The sequence below is a fragment of the Gopherus evgoodei genome, chromosome 7 (genome assembly GCF_007399415.2).
Source record: "Gopherus evgoodei ecotype Sinaloan lineage chromosome 7, rGopEvg1_v1.p, whole genome shotgun sequence".
Lineage (NCBI taxonomy): Eukaryota > Metazoa > Chordata > Testudines > Testudinidae > Gopherus > Gopherus evgoodei.
Genome location: NC_044328.1, coordinates 97876950 through 97897789, shown reverse-complemented (window position 1 = coordinate 97897789; position 20840 = coordinate 97876950). Strand labels below are relative to the sequence as shown.

Genomic DNA, 20840 nt, shown 5'->3' with positions numbered 1-20840 from the left:
ATCCATGTGATCAGAGCAGGCGACCTAGTTGCTGTTTGGAAACTGCAACCATTGCCAACACCAAATTTCTTTTAAAGGAGTCAAAGATGGAAGGAGAGGCTGATGTTCAGCACCACACAGCAGAGATTCAGCCAATAAATAGATCTGAGCTGATGTCATTTTGTCCAGTCACACTTGACAGGTTTTACACGAGAGGGAATCCATCTCCATTTTACTACACCTCTAAGTCAGCTGTGCCCATAGTACCACTGAAATGCTGTTATCAGAGCTAGATGATCAACTGAAGTATGTATATGCAGCCACTGCATACTTTCCCTGGCCCAAATCCACTAGGGAAACTGGCACCATGCAGGAATATGCTGCTGGTCATACCCAAACAAATGATGTGCAATGCTTGGAGGAACAGCACGCTGCAGTGAAGTGGAAGAAATGCTCCTTAGGGGACTAGTTTGAGAGGTTCAGTCTCTGCTCACATCTGCCAAGGGCATGGGGACTGTGGTAGCAATGACTGGATGAACCACGCCACCCAGTATTGCCATATAAGACTTGTTAGTGTTTTAGCTAGCCCTTGGCTTAAAGGAGTGGGGAGCACTACAGAGCATGAAGTGTTAATTGAGCCAGTGACCCTTTAATGGGTCAATGAGACAGCAGATCACGCAGCTCCCAACCCTGTCCCAGCAACAGGGGTGTCAGAAATATCCTGCAGTTGGATTGCTGCTGTGACACTGACTTCCCAGAGCAGCAAGGACACTGTCTGTAAGGCTGAAGGCCTCAAGAAAAGCTGAGCTTTCAGGAGTGCACACTTTCCATACAAATGTGCAAGGGATCATACCCCCAAACTCTGCCTTTAAGAAATATAGCCCAACTCTTGCAGTGGAGCACAGCACTACTTGTTGGGAGATGGTAATGGGTTCCCCCATTCAAGTCCACAGAGAATTAATTAGGCCTTTATAAAAAACTGCTTTTATTCATTGGAACCTCCCCTCTAATGCAGTTTTATTCATACACAAAAAAGCAGTAAGAAATGGCTGCGGGTGACTGAACAGAAGAGCGTTTTACACATTATCATCAACAGAAATCGCTCCAATTTGGGGGGCAAGGGGATCCCAGACCACAAAACATTCAGATGTTAGAAAGATTCTAGGCACATGGCAAGTGAAAAGCAAATGGACCTTGAGTGTATGCAGTAGCAGGGCCTTCTCAGTGCCTACTGAAACCTCTTAACTACCCAATTAACCACTAACAACTCGCTACTGCCCCCATGGGGCATTACAATACACACAGTTAAGAGGACAATGGACCCCCATCCCTCCAGCATGCTTACCACTATTGTCTGGTATAGTAGCCCCTTGACAGAAACAATCCTCCCCAAGCCAAAGCCCTGACTTGGGGTGTATTACTGCTGGGGTTCACAGGGCCTAAAGACCAGCTATGGTACTTTCCTGCCTCTTTCCTCTGGTATGAAGTCATGTCCAAGGAGATCTCTAAAATCCATTTGCTTGCCCCTTGCCCGCATTCCAACCTACAGGCACTAGCAGTGCTGGAAAGAAAGACTCAGAGAGCATTGCTCTCCTCAGATGGATTTAAAATCAGAGAGAGAGAGAGGGGGGGGGGGAGAAATAAAGTAACAAACAGGTTCACAATATGGAGCCAGCGTTCTGACCACGTTCTTCAAAAGTTCGTCGCTTCACAGAACTGTCCATTCTCCCAACATGGCCACCAGCCAGCTACAGGCAGGTTCCTTCTGAGGGAGTGTCCTCACTGCATTCCCAGAGTCCTCCAATCTCACTGTGGGAGCCCCGGCAGCCCCTGCTTCAGAAGAGAGACTCCGTGCTACGGTGCCTTGAGAGCTAGTGTGGATTCTGCTACCGAAACACCAGTCGGATAGGAATCAGACATGACAAAGCCCCGAGCCTTCATTCTGAATAGAGTAAGGAGGAGGGTGTGAGATGTAATCTCTGGCACGTTCCCAGCAGCCCGGCTTTACGTGCCTCTCCCCTCTGATTCCTGGCTCCATAAGGTGAGATTCAGCATTTTATGAGACAATTGAATAGAAAAAAAATCCATCCTTCAGTTCTGTGGTGGGGGTGGCGGAGGTGCGGGGGGCATGCCGAATGGTGGCAAGGCTGGCACCCCCATCCCCATCATGGTGACGAAATTAGAAGGGTCCATGGGGGGCGGGGGAGGGGCGTACATCATGCCCGCGGAGCCAGGCGGCGGCGGCGGCGGAGGAGGCGGGGCCCCGGGCGGCAGCGGAGGCTGGACCCCTGGAGGCAAAGGGACCATGGAGGGGTTGCCTTGCATCTGCGGGGCCCCCGTAGAAGCCGCCACCGCAGCCCCCTGCTGCTGCCATGGCGGGATGGACCCGGTGCCAGCGCTCGTGGTGGTGGTGGTCGTCGTATCTGGGATTTAAAGAAGAAAAGGGTCACTTGAAAGGATCAGGGGTGAAACTTGGAGTAACTGCAGGTAAGGGAAGTGTCAGCCTCGCTAAAGGGACTGGACTGTCATGGGATGCAGGCTCACCACATGCACAGAGGGCACTACTGGTCCTGGGAGCGTAGGGAGCATTTTCTGGTGTCAGTCAGGGCAAGGGAGTCATATGGAGAACTCTACATGCAGAGAGCTATTTCCATCTTTGCTTTGGCACAGCTGACAGCTAGGCAAGTGGGGTGCAGGAGTGTAGCTCCCAAAAGCAGCAGGAGGAACTAACTGCTATAACAGTGTTTCCTGGCCAATGGGCAGCGGACAGCAGCAATGGGGATGGGGAAATTGTACCACCCCAGCCTCTGCAAACATGCTGCCGTGCTCCCACCTCCCCTACCCCTCCTTCTACACCCATGTAACCATATGGGTGAGTGGGGTAGTGTCCCTTTCTCGCACGCATGCGGGATGGGGATGAAGGTAAGAGAATTGCTCTTACTCACTTTGCTGCCATGGCAAGGGAGTACTGGACGCCATACTGCTGCTGGGAGGTGGCGGCGGAGGCTGCTGCTGCTGCTGCCATGGGGGGAGAGGACCAGAGGGAGGCGGGGGAGGCTGACCACTGGGCGGAGGGGGCGGCGGGGCCATCATACCCATCGGCGGCGGCATCATACCTGCAAGGGAGAGGGGCGGCCGATTAGGGGCTGGGCATCGAGGCGACACTGAATTGTGACTTGGTTATGGGCTTGTGACACAAGACACTCACCTTTTCCTTGATGCAGGCGATAGACCCCAGAGCCCACAGGCGTATTTCCCAGGTACTGATCTTGAGGGAATGAAAGACGGCAGCCTTAGTGCCAGTTAATGAGACTAGGAGATTCTCCCCCTCCTCCCCCAACAAGTCTACTCATTAGCTAATGGTCCTGTCCATGCAGACACTGCAGCACAGTGAAACTGTGGCTCTCCAGCCTCAAGTGGCTCTTTAACGTGTCTTTTGCGGCTCATGATATTAAAACACTGATTTAATTAACAACCAATCAGGATACTTTTACCAATTATCAACTTGCACTAATTTATTAACGTACTTGCTGTGAGTGTGCGCGTGCATGTGTGTGTTAAAACACTACATATTTCTCCTGTCATTCACATTGCTGTGGCTCTTTTGGGTAATGCTGATCATGAACTTGGCCCCTGAATCACTGAGGTCCGAGTATCTGCTGTAGCCTAAACCCTGAGGCTGTAGGATAAACCTTTCTGCTTTGAGATGAAGCATGCTGATTAGTGGAGTGCATCTTAACTATAGAGCACTCCCCCATGGCCAAACCCCAACACCAGTCCCTGCCCACACCAACCCCCATGTATCCGCAATGCCTTGGAATGTACTTACCCATGTGGTGGGGGCCCGGGTGACCTGGAGGATGTGGCCCCTGGTTCATGGGTGGATGATGTGGCTGCATCCAGGGTGGTGGGCCATTGGGATTGTGCTGCATTGGATGGCCACCATGTCCACCCATGTTGGGCATGGGGTGGTGGAAGTTGTGAGGCCCACCTGGACCCCCAGGTCCTCCATGCATCCCATGGTAGGGCCGGTTATCAGAGGGGCCAGAGTTCATCCACGGAGGACGGTTCTACAGTGGGGGAGAAAAAGGAGCTATTCAGACATCCCTTTAAATACAATCAAAGCCATCTTATGTAATTCAGAGAGGAAAGGTGGAACCAGACTGCTAACTATTAACTGTCGTATTACGGGAACTACAGGGCAGGACCAGACTTGGAGGGTCCATCTAGTATCATATCCTGCCTGACAGCAGCCAGAGACTTCAGAGGAAGATGCAAGAAACCACACCCTGCATCAGGCAGATGTGGGATAACTTGCTTGACATTAGGTCTCACCCTGTTCCTTACCAGTTACAGACTGGTGTAAGCTCTGGAGCAGGTGGTGTAACATCCCTGCCAAACCTTGTTAACATTGACTATTGTAACTCTGGATATTCTTGACATCTGTAGAAGTGTCCAATCCTTTTTGAATCTAGCTCACTTTATGGCCTCAATATTATGGCAATGAGTTCCATGGGGCAATTATCTGTAGTGTGGAAAAGTATTTCCGTGTCTCCTTCTGAAATCGACACCTTTCAATTTCAGTGTTCCCTTGTCCTTGTACTGTGAGCCAGGGAGAACAAAAGCTCCTGATCTCCATTCTCTAGGTCATTCATTTATAGATCTATGTTCTCTCAACAATCCCAACGTTTTCATTCTCTCTACATGAGAATTTCCAACCCTCTCAACATAGTTTGGAGCACCCAAAAATAGGACAAAATCCAGAACTGACTGCACAGTTGTTTCTCTCCCTATGAGCCATTAAAAAAAGGGAGACTGATTCCTGTCACTACCACTGGGATGGACACTGCAATGCATAGGGATGGAGAAAAGGGGCTTATTGGAAGGTGTTTCCTTTCAAGCAAATACTAGCAAGTGAAAAGGCCCAATCACTCACGGGAGGAGGTGGGTTGTTTCCTGGTCCCGAGGGTCTGGGCCCACTTGACAGAGGTGTATTGGTGGGGCCAGAGGAAGATCCCACAGATGCTGGGACTGGAGCTTCTCCCAACTCAGCCATCAGGGACAGGTATTCTTTGTCCATGCGGGCTTTGTCCTGAGCAGACTGAGGGTCACCAGGTCTGGAAGCAAAAAGTAACATGCCACTAAGCCAGTGGTTTTCAAGCTTTTGTTTGTGGACACCAAAAAATTTTCAAATGGAGGTGCAGACCCCTTTGGAAATTCAACCTGTGGTCTGCAGACCCCTACCACAGTAGTTTTTAGTCTAACTGAACAGTTGCACGTGCTTGACATGACATTTGATGCAGCATGAGAAAGGGTGTTAAACTGTGGGCTTCTATGGTAATTTCAACAATTTGGGGGTTTGACCTATAGGTGGGGGCATTCATATACTTTTGATTGATTGGAAAACCAGAATGCCTTTTCTAGGATCTAGATTTTTTTATTATTATAGTCACCTTTCACAGAACCCTTAGTCTGTGGACCGGATGTTGAAAACCACTGCTCTAAGCCACACACACCAGATATCAGTGCTATGGGAGGGGAGCAGAGTCCACTGTGAAGGACAGTTGGATCCAAAGCTACATTACTCATCTCCTAGGCTTCATATGGAGTAAGCTGTCAAGCTAAATGAATACAGAAAACTGCTACCATGGATTGGGTGAGTGCCTCCATCTAGCCCACTATCCCACCTCCAGCATCAGCCACTAGCCGCTGCTTCAAAACGTAGGTACCAGAAACCCTACAGTTAAGAAATAACCTATCCCAGGAAAAGTTCCTTCATCTCAATCAGAGGCTGGTTTGGATCCCCATTTCTAATCACCATTAGGTATTGTATAGGATTCATTTCCAAGCCAAGTATTTGCTAACTCCTACCCCTTCCCTGGATATTGTGCTAAGAGGAAGACTGATTTGTCGAGTGCTTCTGTGTTGGATAGCACATAATTTCCTAGGACTAGCAGGATGGTCTGCTGCAATTAGCTGCCAAGGCACCCTTCTGAAAAGCTATAGTATTCCAGCCACAGAGCCCATCTGCTACACAAATGATGAGCAGGCACAGCTGACAGAAGATTGCTTAAACAAGCTGGCTTGGGAGATTATTACCTAGAGAACTTGCAGTCAGAGGCAATGTGTCCAGCTCCTCCGCATTTGGTACACACAGTGGTGTTGGTGATGCTGCGGGTCTCTGCACTCTGCCATGGCCGCAGGATCCTAAGGGATATCAGCATAATTAGATCAGCTTGACACTCAAGCAGCAGTAAACATATGCAGCTGCACAGACTTTGCTACTTCCAGCAGGCAGGTACTTACCTGTTATCATCTTCCCGCAGCGTCCCATTAAGCCGGGCCAGCTCACGCAGCTGCATCTTCCGCAAGTCATTCTGGTCTTCTGGTGTTTCAATGCCTTGCTTCAGAATATTTCGGATCTGGAAAAAACATGTTGCTTAGTGGTATCAAGCTCAAACCCTCAACTGCCTTGGAAAAATTCAGCTCCCAAACTCAGGTCTACACCACTGTTAGAATTCCAGCTTCCCTACAGGCCAGTGATAAAGCCAACCCCCTCATTCCAATTCCTTTACTACGTCCTGCCATATCGCTCCTATGAGTGGAGTGCTGAGATTGAATCTTCCTCCAAAGTGCCCAGACAGGTCTTATTTATTTCACCACCTTGCCTCTTTAAAAGAATAAAGCAAGTATGAAGAGCAAGAGGCTGGCAATGGATTACAATGCAGGAGGCAAGCTTGAGTTGTGTTTCCATGATGTGATATTTTACCACAGCTGAGACTGACTCCCCCAGATGTTTTCGGTTTGACCATCCCTAGCTTTGCATTTATACCTGTTCCACAGCCTTCTTCACATTCTCCATGGTGTTGGCAGTGACCAGAGCATGAAGAGGCTCATCTTCTCCAGGCAGCATCTGGCCATCTTTTCGGCCCACTTTCCCTTCCTTCACTGACCCCTTCCCTCGGATCATGATCTTGGCATTGCATTCCTTCTCAATATTCTTCAGTGTATTACCTCTGTAGAACAAATGGTTGTGTTATTCCCATGCCAACTGGGGGATTTCTCCACTCTCCCCCCCCCCCCCGATGCTACTTCACTCCCAATGTGACTGTGTCACTGCCCCAAGTACTCCTCTTCACGTGAGGTCAGTTTTATCCCAATAAACACCGTTTAGAACTCTTCTAGGGGTATGTCTACACTTAAACTGTTAATGCAGCACAACTGCAGCTGTAGCACTTCAGTATAAACACTACTTATACCAACAGAAGGCAGTCTCCTGTTGGCATAGGTAAGACACATTCCCAAAAGGCGTTAGCTACATCACTGGAAGAATTTTTCCATTGACCCAGTGCTGTCTACAATAAGGGTTAGGTAGGCATAAGCACATCTCTCAGGGGTATTGATTTTTCACACTCCTGAAAGATGGATCTATGCTGATATAAATTCCCAGCACATATCCAGCACTAGGTCAATGCCAAGCATACACTCCTCAAACACAAGGAATATTTCTGCATTCCCAGAGAAGGCATAAACACACTATGTCAGACTCTGGAGGATGTCCTGTCAGAAGATAACATGACAGGTTGTCTGTTTCAGTGCCATGAAGTTGTACATTAAGATATGGGGGCTTGCACGGTGGAGACTAGAACTGGAATAGCTTCCAAGCACCCAGTGGGACGCAAGGCGATAAAGTTACTTGGAGTGTTTTGCCTTTAAAATCCCCACAGTACAGTCAGCCTGGCTCCTGAATAGACATGCTTTGAACCATTTTAAAGGCTGCCAGTTCTGCTCTGGTCTTGATGTCACACCATCTATCTGCTAGAGTCTTGATGTGCTTTTACCAGCACCATCTCTCAAGCATAAGCAAATAAGCCAGCACTGTCAAACTCTTGGACTCCAAATTTGATCAACTCTGAACTGCTCTCATTTCAGAGAGAGTAGCAACAGCTCACCTGGGTCCAATCAGAAGCCCCACAAAGTTAATCTCAGGATATTCATCCTGTGGGATCATCACCTTATCACTCACTCGGGTCGCTGGAGGCCTGAAACAAATCAAAAAGAGATCGAGACCTGCATATAGCTAGTCAACAGACACCTCCATAAGGAACCTGAGCCAACTGAGATCAGAACTCTTTCCCCAGTTCAGAATGCATTGGTAGTCCAGGGAAACAGTGGCTATACACTTTATAGCAGTGGTCTCCAACCTTTTTCAGCCCCAAATCACTTTTTTAATTTAAGGGCAACCCAGGATCTCCCTGCCCCTTCCCCCAAAGCCCCACCTTGCTCACTCCATCTCCCCCGATTGCTTGCTCTCCCCCACCCTTACTCACTTTCACCTGGCTGGGGCAGGGGTTTGGGAGAGGGTGTGGTTTCTGACGGGTTTGCAGTGTGGGAGGGGGCTCCAGGCTAAGCCTAGGGCCAGGGTGCAGGTGGTGAGGGGTGCAAGCTCTGCTCTGGGAGGGGGCTCAGGGCTGTAGGAGGGGGTTCTGGGTGCAGGAGGGTGTTAGGGCTGTGGTTTGGGGTGCTGACTCTGGGAGGGGGCTAGGGTGTGGCCTCCCACCAGGCAGCACTTACCACAGGCAGCTCCTGGTTGGCAGGGCAGCAAGGTGAAGGCAGATTTCTTGCCTGTCCCGGCCCCACGCCACTCATGGAAAGGGCCAACGTGCCCACATGGGGGGCATGGGGCACGTAGCTCCACATGCTGCCCCTCTCTGCCAGCATCACCCCCTCAGCTGCCAGTGAGAGCTGCAGGGGCAGTGCTGGCAGACAGGAGCAGTGCACCAAGACCCCCACCCCACCACCTCCCTCAGGACCATGCTGGCTGCCTTCGGGAGCAACGTGGGGCCAGGACAGAGAGGGAGGAAGCCTAGTGGCAACCTCACTATACCACCGGAGATCACAATCAACTGGTTGATGAACACTGCTTTATAGGCAGATCCCAAAGAGCTATTTACACAGCAGCACTTGTGCAGAGGAAGCTGTGACCATCTGTAATAGGATAATATTCAAAACTTGGATTTTGGGACAGGATGAAATCATCCAGGAATGACAGTGCAAAAGCCTACCCATAAGATCTGGCAGGATCTTCTCACTCCACTTACTTGTAATCAGCTGGTGGCTTGAAGTCTGGGTTGAGGGCCACCATCTCTGTGATGAGGTTATGCCTCTCCTCCTCCAGCTTCTTGCGGGTGCGGAACTCACGGGTATTCAGGCGCTTCCCCTCACTATTGTAAATGGGCTCGGGGGAAGGGGACCTGCAGAAAACACCCATGGTTATTCTTCCTGTGGTCAAACCCAAGTGGCCACTTACAAGTACAGCTTCCCCTGAACCCTAGCATAATTTAGGCAAATCAGAGCTAAATGTGCTATTAAGACCACAGGAAAGGAAGGTGTAAGTTCATTCATGCCTGTCTTATTGCTACATGGATAAGGAGGTTGCAGCAAAACACTGTATGCCACGAGGAGGGGGGAAATAAGGTGCTTTATGGGGGTAGCAAGGCTGTAAACAGCTACAATGACAGCAACTCTGCCATGAGTGTGCTCATGTATTTTAAAGGGGAAGGTGGAGAGAGTTAATTCACACGGAGAACAATCTTTCCAGCTTCACCACGCAATGCAGCCATGAGTTTAGAGAGACTTCTAACGCAGGAGATAATGCAGGTTAAACGTGGACTTTTAACACCATAACAGAGTAACAAAAGAGATTAGTCTTTAATCAAAAGGTGACTAATCCTGCTGGCAACACCCATTAAATCTAGTTCACTGCCCCAGTGTAGAGAGACGGTCATGGCTTCTGTCCTGGCTTTTCCATCATTGTGCTGGCAGCTTCAGGGCCGACTCTAAACCTGTTTTCTGCATTAGGCTTAGAGGTTGGGTCAAACCGCCTTTTCTTGGTTCACAGTCTGGACCTGTAAACCTCTATGGAGAGCCCTGTTTTCTCCACAGGGTTTAGATGACCAGAAAGCAGAATTTTTTTTTTTGTTTGTTTTAACAGCAAAATGTTGTAAAGCTAAAATAAAAGAGTCAGTTTGATTTACCACAGCTGTGTTTGCGGTAAGAAAAAAAAATCACACTCCTAGAAATTTGATTAAATTATGGACCTTTTTTAAAACATGAAGGAAAATTTAGGATTAGCTGCAAGAAGGGAAGAGATTATGTGGATCAGGTTATTAAAAAAATACATCCCAGAAGTAATCAGAAACCTACACCCTTGTTTTAGGTTAAGAGAAACTTTTTCTAACGGGTTAGAGCAAGGATTAAAATCAGTTGATCCCACTGTCTTCTGAGCCTAAAGTGAACCATCAACACAAGGAATAAAAGGTCAGGTTTGATCAGGACTAATCATGTCTAAATTACACCTCCATTTCTAGGATTTGAATAAATGTAACACAGTCCAATAGCAGAGAAAGCAACACAAAAATACAAGATATCACCCTCCCAGCTTGCTTTTACTAAGCATTTTAAACTCATGTTAGCTAGTAGATGGTTTAGAAACACATTTTAAAGAATTCAAGTAACAATGAATTATTAAATGGCTTAACTTTGATATTACATCTTCAGAAATTAATGCTAAGACAGTCATTTCATGCATTTGATTCTGTTGAACTGCTGAGGAGCAATTAAGAGTTAGACTCTTCTGTAACTGAATCAGAAACTCCAATAATTTTTTTAACCCACTAACAAGTTTGATATTTGACAGATCAGACAACTTTGACTTTGGGCTCTTTTGCTGAACTGATCATTAAAAATGTTAAAGACTGTTACAACAATGCCTCACCTTCACAGGAAAAAATAAAGACACCAATAACTCTCCCCTCATCAGTCTGGGTTATTGTTCACATAACAAATGCCAATCTGTCAGTCAAGTTAGGACAATTGCCCCAGCTCAATCTTAAAAACCAAGAGCAAGGGAAAAAGGATAAACTTTACATCTATTCCCTCCTGACAATAAAAGGATAAAAAATCTTTCAAAGTTTACTAGTAACTTGTAATAATGGTTAAAGTTAACAGTCAAAAAGACACTATGCAGTGGCGCCCTGTAATGTAAAAAGTGCAATGGGAGTGCAAAATTTGTGTGCTAAAGAAAACTAGTTATTGCAAGGAAATAAGGCATAATAATTTGACTCCTAGCAAGGCTAAACAAAGATGCAGAAGTGAATGGCGTTAACATTCAAGACACCATCTTACTGATCTAATACACCTTCAGCTGGGTAGAATTCAAGCCAAAGAAGGTTTCACTCCCATTTTAAAAGCAAAACTACTTCAGTTGTGCTAAATGCTATAACACAACAAATTCAGCTGGAAGACTGGGGGGGGAAGAGGGGTTTACTCCCTTCCGGTAAACAAACCAGACTCTGCTGTGCCATGCTAACAACCCAATTACAAAAATAAAGTGGTTAAACGCTGTTACTTTTCAGAATGTCACTGAAGCCCAACATAGTCACAGCTGTCCAAAAACCTACTGCAACATTTTCACTTCAAAAAGAGTAAATGAGGTTGGAATTACCCCACCACCTTGAGTCCCCAGAATTTCCCGATGTTGGCCAATGCTGTACAATAGCTGGCAGCAAAGAAATTGGTTAGAAAACTCATCTGGCTTTTAAAAAAATCATCCTCAACCACCAAGAAGAAAGCTCTGCCATATAAGCTGATCAGAGTATGTTTCCAGGCTGCTCAAACTCAATGATGCAAAAACAAAAAAATAAAATTAAAATAAAATAAAATAGTGCTTAAAAGTTTGCAAGGTGAACCTGTGAGAAAGACCTCTAGATACTGGGCATGTGCACAAGTCAGACCCTGAAAAAGTAGATTAATTGCCTACCTTAATTTCCCTTAAAACAAGTCAGGTTAATTAAACCTACAAGCTTAGAAAATCAGAAACAATGATATACCCTTATTACCCTTTTCCCTGTGGTTTTTGTAGGGCTAGAATTGGTTCCATTCCATCTTCCCTAACAGAAAAACCCCAGCTCTCCTTCACAAAGAGCACTGCAGTCATCTGACTAGAGCAGGATTGTATTGAACTGACACATTATGATGCCACCAAAAAAGTGTATTAAAAAAGGTAAAAGTGTTACTGTCAGCTGGTTAAAACTGTTTCCCAACCTGTCCTCTGGGTTAGGGGGGATGCCCAGGTCTCCTGTGCGCAGTTTACGAGTCAGGTCTTCAATCTGCAGTTGCACTGGAAGAAACCAGGTTAGGAAAGAAAAAAGGATGGAAAAAAGACATTGTTACCAAAAAACATCTCAAATCTTAACATCAAAGCATGAAGAACGGGAGACTTTGCAATGGACGACTGATATTGTGTACAAATCGAAGGAAACCCGCACAATGTTATGTCAGCCAGCTAAGTTCAGCAGGAATCCAGAAAGGCCCACATTGATCTTATTTACATCTAGCTAGCCTTCTTCAAAGAGGATTATTAATTAGAAAGCAAAGTGCTCAACTGAAATGGGGTTAGCAGAAAGAACTGTATGATCTCTGAGACTACAACCAGCAAGTCACTGGAAGCCAAAACTCTTTCTGACCTGCTAAAACTGGTATTAGATCCAGCAGACCTAATGGAAGATGCCTTTGCAAGCAATTCCACTGTCCTACTGGACTTCTTCCTATAGCAGAGTAACAATTTCTGTAAATATCAAAATAATTTTACTGATGATTTCAGAGCCAATTAAAAATGTGACTTGAATTAATGTTGCTGAAGTCAGACATACCAGTTCAGAAAAGGTCACATTTCTTTTTCTAAGGCAAAAGCACATGGGCCATGCACCTGTGCATGTTTTTATTCTTAACAGAACTCCTTAAGGTAAAGCAAAAACAACATACAGAAATTGCATGCAGTGTACCATGCTAACTAACCCATATGATGTACAGACTTCAAAAGTCCTGCTGCGGTTATAGATAATGGACAAGGTAAGTCAAAGATTCAGGGTTGGATTTTCATATGGTAAATTACTAAAATGTACAAGCCGTTTAAGCTTGACTCAGTTCTGGGTGCCTGATGCTGTACAAAAGAAAAAAGATCAGGATCTCTGAACCCTAAGTAATGGGATTTGGTTAATTTCTGGAGAAGCTGAATAGCACATGGTGGAGAGGGGTGCTAATCTGGTCCACACTATTTTTTCCTCAACATCTCTCCCCCATATTTTTAAATAAAAGTGCTGGTGTTATACTTGCTTCTTACCTTAGCATAGACTGAGAATTCTGAGCTGCAGTTATTTTATCCAGTTGGCAGTAGTTTTAAGCTGATTCCAATTTAAGATGTTTGAGATTGCCTCATTGGCACAGAAACCGTGCTTTCCTTGTGTGTGCCCTATGTCTTGCACTTCTAACTCCCTTCAAATGATATTTAGAGCTTCTAAGAAACTGGGACACTCACTGTCCTTACATACCAATCATTTCTCTTCTTCAAACTTTCTTCAAGCAATCCTGGTTCTGCCCATCCCCCAAACCTCACCTCTCCCCTCTTCAACCCCTCATGTCTCCCTCTTCCAAACTTGTATCCCATGTTTTAAGTTATGCACATCTTATAAGCTCTTTGGGGTATGATACATGTCTTAGCTTTGTTGCTGAAATAGCATGTACATACAGGGCTCTACACAAGTAACAAAACTGCAACTTCAGAAAATCCAGTAGAACAGTAGTTGTCCATGCAGCTAACACCTGGCTGTTCCTTTAAATATCAGATATTTGTTTTACGATATTGGATCAAAACTGCTTTCTATTTCTGCCTAGAGAAGATACTCTGGTACAGAAACTGACAGAATCAAGGGCAAAACCCACACTGTCTAGAAATTGACCTAGCAACCTTGACAGTGAACTATTAAAGTAAACCATAACCAGCTCTCAGCACTGCTGTGGGTGAACAAGATGACTAGTTACAAAGCAAGTCAAAATTCTCAGTGGTTATGCAGAAGAAAGAAACCAAGAATTATTTTCAACCCCAGGGAGATGAACTGGATCACACTGTCTTGTGAAGAAGAGCTTGCTTTATGTAAAATGCAAGGACTAGAACTATATGTGACAATGCAGAGTCTCAGATACATTAGGACTTTCTTGCCCTTTTTCACCCTCCTGGCTTATATTTGGTAGCTCATGAAATTTAGCACCACTGTTTGCAATTGAAGGCAAAGTTAATGTTAAACCTTGTATTTGTAAACCATGTCACAAACATTCTTATTCTCATATAGGAATGGTGTAGTCCCAAGGACAAATCTTAACCTTTGAAATTTCCTGTTTTCACAATTAACATTTCAAAACCCTTCATTCCCATAGGTCTAAGCAATATCCCTTTCCCAGAAGTTTGTGTGCATGTGAATACAGAGCTCATTTAGCAGAGCTCTAAACTAGAAGAGATGCTGAAGGTATAGATTTCTTGCCACAAAGAACGGAAGCAACATTTCTCAATTTCCCTCTGAGAGCAAAACCAATATGACCAATACCACCTTGAACACAAAAACTGAACTTCTACAGAGATCATTTTTTAAAAAATTAAGCAGCCCAAAAGGAAGTTAGACTAGGTTTGAGGGGATTTCTGGTGCAAGGCTGTGCTGTGAAAGAGGTACCCGCTTCCCACATAATACATTCAGTTTGAAGAGAGACTCTGAGGCAGTGTTCTCCACTGGAGAGGTAATCCTAGAGGCCTCACTGACTGTAATGAGATTACTAAATAGATGTTGAGAAGAGAGGCTAATATGCTTAGAGAAAGGACCATTTTCACCTTGCCTGCGGAGAACACTACTCTTGTCACAAGCACAACAGGGGAGCTGCAACAGTGCACAACTGAGCAAAAATGTGTGAATTACTGATCTGAAGTTATGGAACAAGGCCACAATAACCTGAAGTCTAGAAAAAAAACAGTTAACTTTCCAAACACTCAGCAACCAGAAATAGTCTCAGGATCACCACTGATAGCAGATCAGATGAAAAAAGGGAAGAACGTGTATTTACCTATATAAGCTCTCTCTTGCTCACGAGTGAGTCCAGGAGGGATAACAGTGGGCATTCCTGGGATGACAGTCTTCTGCTCCATGGCATCTTGGTTCCATCTGCTTCTCTTCCGCTTCTTATTAGGAAAATCTAAGGGCAAGCACCCTTCTTTAGACACACTTTGCAGAAACACCTTCATGCATACAATTTGACTTAATACATACATCTTACATAAGCAATAATTGCTGCAACACTGAGCACACAGAATTCCCTTAAGTCAGAAATACTGTCAAGCCTACCTATTCCTTTCAATAGGAACTCTCTGATTGGGATGAAGAGCACTGCACACAAAAGGCAGTTAGGTCCAGAGGGTAGCACACTGAACCAAAATTATATTCCAGTCTAATCGTGGACCTGCCACGTGACTTTGGGCAAATCACTTCACCTCTCTGTGCCTGTTTCCCCTCTCACCCCTTGTCTATTTAGCTTTTTAGATCCTACTGTCACCATGTTTACACAGCACCTAGCAGAGTGGGAGTACTTCTCTGTTGAGGCCAGAGGGTGCTACCATAATATAGATAATAGCAACACAGGCAGAAAATTATCAGCAAATGTTGCCACATTAAAACTTGTTTATAATCTGCAAATCAGCAAGGGGTACAACCAGCAGTGAGATTGAAATTAAAAAAAAAAAGTGGTATCAACTACAAAGTTATGCCCCTCCATAATGCAAGACAAATGAAAAACAGGTAGATGCTTCAAGATCACCTTTCTAAAGCAAAAGAACTGCTGCTCTCCAATTCAACTAACATTTTCTAGTTACTTCAGCCACCATTTTTAAAGGGAACGCTGCAGTTCTGATCTTCATCAGCAAAGCAACATGGCTGCCTCCCACAGCACGATTTCACATTCAGCCTCTCTGCATACATTACAAGATCCCTTAAGGTAACAGTAAATGTTCTAGGGATATTTACATTGGATGATGTGATTGGAAACTATTAAAACCCCACAGCAGTTTTCCTTGAACAGTAGTGCAGGAAACTGTTACTCCTCCCTTTTTTTAATGATGCTGATCTATGACGTGCGTTCAAATCATACGACAAAATGCATGCTCTTCTGGCTGTGCCTGTGTGAAAGCATTTCCAAAATGTGCTCTTCTAGAAAACATTAGAAGCATAACAGGATTAACTATCCCTAATAATCTAGCTACAGAGGGAGACTAATAAAAACAGGAAGTTAAAGAGACCAGGGCAGCCTTATCCTCCATTTCTTCCCAATCTTACAGAGACCTCCATTTTGGTTGTATGAGTATTTGCTAACTCTTACAGATAACACCAAGCCTTGTCTCTTCCAAGAATACCCATCTCAGGCTGTTCAATGCCTTAGGGACTGCAGTTATTTTGTGTCCAAAGTTCCCCTGACTAGCACATGCCCACATGTTAAGTTATCAACTCCCAGATCTGTTTACATTCCCTTCTTACCCAAAACCCGGTCTCCCGGTCTCTCCAACCAACTAAGAAAATGTTCTCTTCTTCATTCCCTCCCTCAAAAGGGCACAGTCACCACCTCAATCCCATCCTGGCCCCCAGCCCCATTTCCCTACATTTGGCAGGATTCAGATCCTTTTCTCCTACGGTGACTCATTTCCCCCCTTTCCCAATCTACTCTCTACCTACTCCTACTATATACCCCCATCCCACCCAACCCTTTATTTGCCCCCAAATTCTTTTCTCTTCCAGAACACCCAACATCACCTCTTCTTCCCATTCTCAAATCTACCTCACCCCCCTCAAATACACCTACAACATAGTCTCATAGCCACCTCCCACCCCATAAGCCCTTAAACCCCAAACTTACCCCATTACAGTTTGTACCCCACCCCACAATTGCCAAAATTATAACCATCCCTAAATTTCAGCCCCTTCAACTCCCATGGACCATCTCAAGCGCCCCCTCATCCCTTTGCTTTTCGGTGCAACGTCCTCCAAACTTGTCCCCTCAGCCTATGCTACCAACTAATCTCAAAAGGCCCCAAGCCTACCCCTTAGCACTACCCCATCAGTGCATCCCCCACCACTCCAGCCCCTTAACTTCCACATCTCTTCCCTACTGAGCTTAACTCTATATATCCCCATTGCGCGCTACATCCCTGCCTCGACACGACCCATATCACTGACCCCCAACCAACCCAGTTCTCCCTCCCCCTCCATTTCGTTCTGCCCCTCACCGTGATTACTGCCCCCTCCCGGGCCGTTCTCATCCTGCTGCTGTTGTTGCGGCGGCGCCGGCTGCTGCTGCTCGTGGCCCTGCGGGGGCGGCGGCGGGGACGGATACCGGTATTGCCCGTACTGAGGAGGGGGCTGAGGCCCCGCAGCCTGAGGCGGCGGCTGTTGCTGCTGCGGGGGAGGAGGCGGGGGTGGGGGCGGCGGGGGCTGCGGCTGCTGCGGTGGGGGCTGCGGCTGGGGCGGCGGAGGGGGCGGGGGTGGCGGAGGAGGCGGCGGCGGCAGCGCGGCGAAGGGGTAGGCAGCAGCCGCCATGGGGCCTAGCAGCGCGGCTTGAGCCTGGCCCGGGCCTGGGGGCGGTGGCGGGGGCGGCCCTGGAAGGACCAGCCCTGGGGGACCTGGCGGAGGCATCGGGTAGCCCGGCTTCCCCGGCGGTGGGGGTGGATGGAGCTTCCCTAGCGGCGTGGCGTTGGCTCCAGTCGCCGCCATTAGAGTCTCCTCAGCTCGAGGCGTTCGCGTTTCGCGAACCTTCCAGCCTTTACACCTCATAAAGCTGCTCGAAAGCCATTGGCCGCGGAGATGTCAGTCACAGTAGCACGTCCTTCCATTGGCAGACTCTTACGTCCATTGGCCTTCCGCGGCGGCCCATTGGCCTAGCTGCTCCAGTGAAGGAAAGCGATTGGAGGAGAGCAGTCCAGGGTGGAGGCAACGCGCATAGGTCATCTGAGATGTCACTCTGCAGCGAACTGCGGTGGGAATGGTTGAGAGGCAGGACGGGTGAGCAGCATTGAGGAAAGACAAGTTATAATTGGTTGACTGGGAACGTAAGCCGCGGTACTAGGTGTATGGCACGGTGGGCGGGAGCCTATTTGAGTGCCCGTGTTAGTACTGGATGAAGAGACGGAGGGCGGGCACTCGAGGTGGCGAGCCGCATCGGGATTGGTTGGGGGGGGGGTTGCCTTGCCACACGCGCGGTGCGCCTTAGAGATTTTGGAAAGGTCGTTGGAAGACCCCGTACTGTGCGGGGGTGGTTGGCAGTGACGTTAGCGCGGAGGTCAAGTATCGGGGGCAGCCCTGTTAGTCCGGAGCTGTAAAAGCAGCAGAGCCCTGGGACACCTGCTAGACTAACACGTGGTTCAATAGCCGCTTCCTCGGATGCCAGTCACCCAGGCGGGCGCCTGCTCCAATGCGTCTGTTAGTCTGTAAGGTGCCACAAGACTCTCTGCTGCTTTTAATGCGGAGGGTCGCGCTCATTGGGCAGTACGCAGCGCGGGCGGTCATGAGGGGGAATGGGGCCTATCAACTAACGGGGCGTTCGTTCTCTGATTGGTGAGTGACCGGGCAGGAGCGCGGCAGGGTGCTGAGTGCTGACCTGAGCCCCAGTCAGGGCTGGGAGTGGGGCAGACACCCCTCCCCCCACTGCTATGGGCTCATGGGAACCACCGTCTGTCACGCTGCTGGAAGCCCCAGGGGCTCATGGGAACCCCCCTCGCCCGTCACCCTGCTGGGAGCCCATGAGGCTCATGGGAGTTAGGCTGGGGGAAGGCTGCTCGGCTGTGGGGAGTGTGTTAGCTCCCCGCACGCAGCAAGGGCGGGGGGCAGGGGCCACACCTTGCAGGCACTACTGAGCATGCTCAGGCTCAATCACACGCTCCCCTTGCACCTGGCAGGGCCTTCGGAGGAGCAGGTGAGGAGCCAAGATAAATACCACGGTAATAGGACCTGGGGACACCTATGGGAGTCCTTCACCACCACCCCTGCCCGCTGCAGCTAGGGCATAGGAGTCACTGAGCAGTAGGCTAGGGGCTGATCTAGTGCACTGTGCTCGTTTCTGGCTCCCTGCTCAGCAGCTATTTCTCCTTCTCCACAAAACTCCTCTGTTTCCAGCCACTTCCTGCTGTGCGGCTGCTTTTCACTTGCAAGGAGAGCATAGTCCCAGTCCCAAAACAAACATCAGTTCTGGTGTTTTCCTTAGCCCTGCCCAGGTCCCAGTAATATTGGGTGGAGCTCTGTGCCCCAATTCTCACAGAGGGCAGGAGGAGGGTTCAGGCAGGACTGAAGACTAGTCCTTACCAAGAGGGGTGACAGTATTAAAGTTTAGGGAGGAAAACTAGAATAGCAGTGGGGCTGAACAGGCAAAGAGGCCCCAGTGGCTCTCCCCTTGGAGTGACTCAGGCCTTGGCTACACTCACACTTTACAGCGCTGCAACTGGGGTGTGAAAAAACACCCCCGAGCGCTGCAAGATACAGCGCTGTAAAGCGTTAGTGTAATCAGGGCAGCAGCGCTGGAGCACGGCTCCCAGCGCTGCACGCTGCACCCGTAAGGGATGTGGTTTACATGCAGCGCTGGGAGAGCGCTGGGAGAGTGCTGGGGCAGCACTTTGAAATTCCAAATGTAGCCATACCCTCACCCAATTAACACCAAACAAATGAAAGACAGGTTTAATATCAATGTCTCTTTATCTTTTAAATAGCATATTTTTTCAAGTTTGGTTTCTTTTATCCATAAATTCCAGCTTTCAGTTAAAAAACACAGAGAAATTAGCAAAATGGAAAGGGAAGCTTCCACTGCCTGAGTTGTTAGAGTCGTTGGCCCCAGCATCCTGGTCTCTGTCACACTGGCATTTGGGGTTGGCACTGGTTTCCAAGGTAGCAAAAGAACAAGGCTTCCCAGCAGCCAGCCAATGCAACATACTGCCTGCCAGTATGAAAAACACTGCTTCATTTCAAAACAGTCATCCACCCACCCATCTTTTCACACTCAAAATAGCAGTCATGCCTTCCATGTACCCAGCCCCTCCATAGCAGACACACTCAAATCTTTTACCCCAATCAGCCACCCACTCTACCAAGCGATTGGCCTGCTCAGTAACCAAGTCCCTCACCTAGCCACTGTACCTGCCCCATCAACCAAACCAATCCTAATAATCACCACACCCAACCAACAAGCACTCAAACTCTCTCTGCCACCAAGCCACCAGCCAGCTGCTCAAACCAGCCAATCTGGATGCCCAGCTAGCCATCCCACTCATCCCCCATCAGAACACATCAAGCCAAGCAATTGGCCCAACCATTACCAATATAGTCAAACCGGTATCCCAGCCACTGATTAAATTCAATAGGTTTGTCCCACCTCAAGCATTGCTTGTTGCTCACACCTTGAATGACGAGACACAGAATTGCTTTCCCACTCCTTTTGCAGCTGAAGGCGTGTGCCAGATTTCTGGACTTTAAATGCTACATAGGAAACACAATGCACCCACTGGAAAACTGATTGTCTTCATGTTGAAGCTGAAGGAGGACACTTTCACACCCTGTGTCTCCAGAAGACATCTTCTTAGGGTTAAGAACCAGGGGAGGGGGGCAGAAAGCATTCCACAGGCACAGGTATCTGTCAAGACAGACTGCAGAGGTGTCTTTGGACTGGCTGTAGTCAATTATTGCAGACATAAGGGTCGCAGGAGATGCTGGCCCTAAAAGAGGAGAGGAAATCTCTCCATACACTCCTGAAAAGCAGGGGTATCTCAGGAAGACTTTGGACAATAGGACAAGTGGACTGTAGAGTTTATAGAGTAGAACTCATCTGACATGGATTCCCGCAGCAGAAGACAGGCCCCACTCACAGTTCCCCGAGGCTCCCACTACCTGTGCGTCTCCACTGAGCTTCTCAGCTATCAGCAGTTTAGACATCACAGCAGGATTTCCCCATCC

General features: G+C 47.7%; 1 protein-coding gene across 7 annotated transcripts; it reads right to left on the bottom strand.

The window, feature by feature from the left end:
- Positions 1-940: 940 nt before the first annotated feature.
- Positions 941-17328, bottom strand: SF1 (splicing factor 1). 7 transcript variants are annotated; one of them, XM_030568260.1, is made up of 13 exons: positions 17135-17328; positions 14929-15057; positions 12085-12160; positions 9081-9233; positions 7932-8021; positions 6812-6995; positions 6286-6401; positions 6079-6186; positions 4916-5096; positions 3809-4049; positions 3188-3247; positions 2925-3095; positions 941-2402 (listed from the first exon to the last, which is right to left on the bottom strand). In XM_030568260.1, exons 2-13 carry the CDS (start codon positions 15008-15010, stop codon positions 2071-2073), a joined length of 1794 nt encoding a protein of 597 aa, XP_030424120.1. In that variant the 5' UTR covers positions 15011-15057; positions 17135-17328; the 3' UTR covers positions 941-2070. The 7 variants fall into 7 exon arrangements, with proteins under 7 accessions (XP_030424120.1, XP_030424116.1, XP_030424118.1 ...); XM_030568254.1 differs by having other exon boundaries at positions 2073-2402; positions 2921-3095; positions 17135-17218; XM_030568255.1 differs by having other exon boundaries at positions 2073-2402; positions 3188-3242; positions 17135-17218.
- Positions 17329-20840: the final 3512 nt, after the last annotated feature.

Coding starts and splice junctions, on each gene's coding strand:
- SF1 (XM_030568260.1), bottom strand. CDS start 15,010: ATGGAGCAGAAGACTGTCATCCCAGGAATGCCCACTGTTATCCCTCCT. Junction 6,402..6,811: donor TGAAGAAGGCTGTGGAACAG/GTATAAATGCAA, acceptor TGTTTTTTCCAG/ATCCGAAATATTCTGAAGCA. Junction 4,050..4,915: donor GAAACAACCCACCTCCTCCC/GTGAGTGATTGG, acceptor CCCCCACTGTAG/AACCGTCCTCCGTGGATGAA.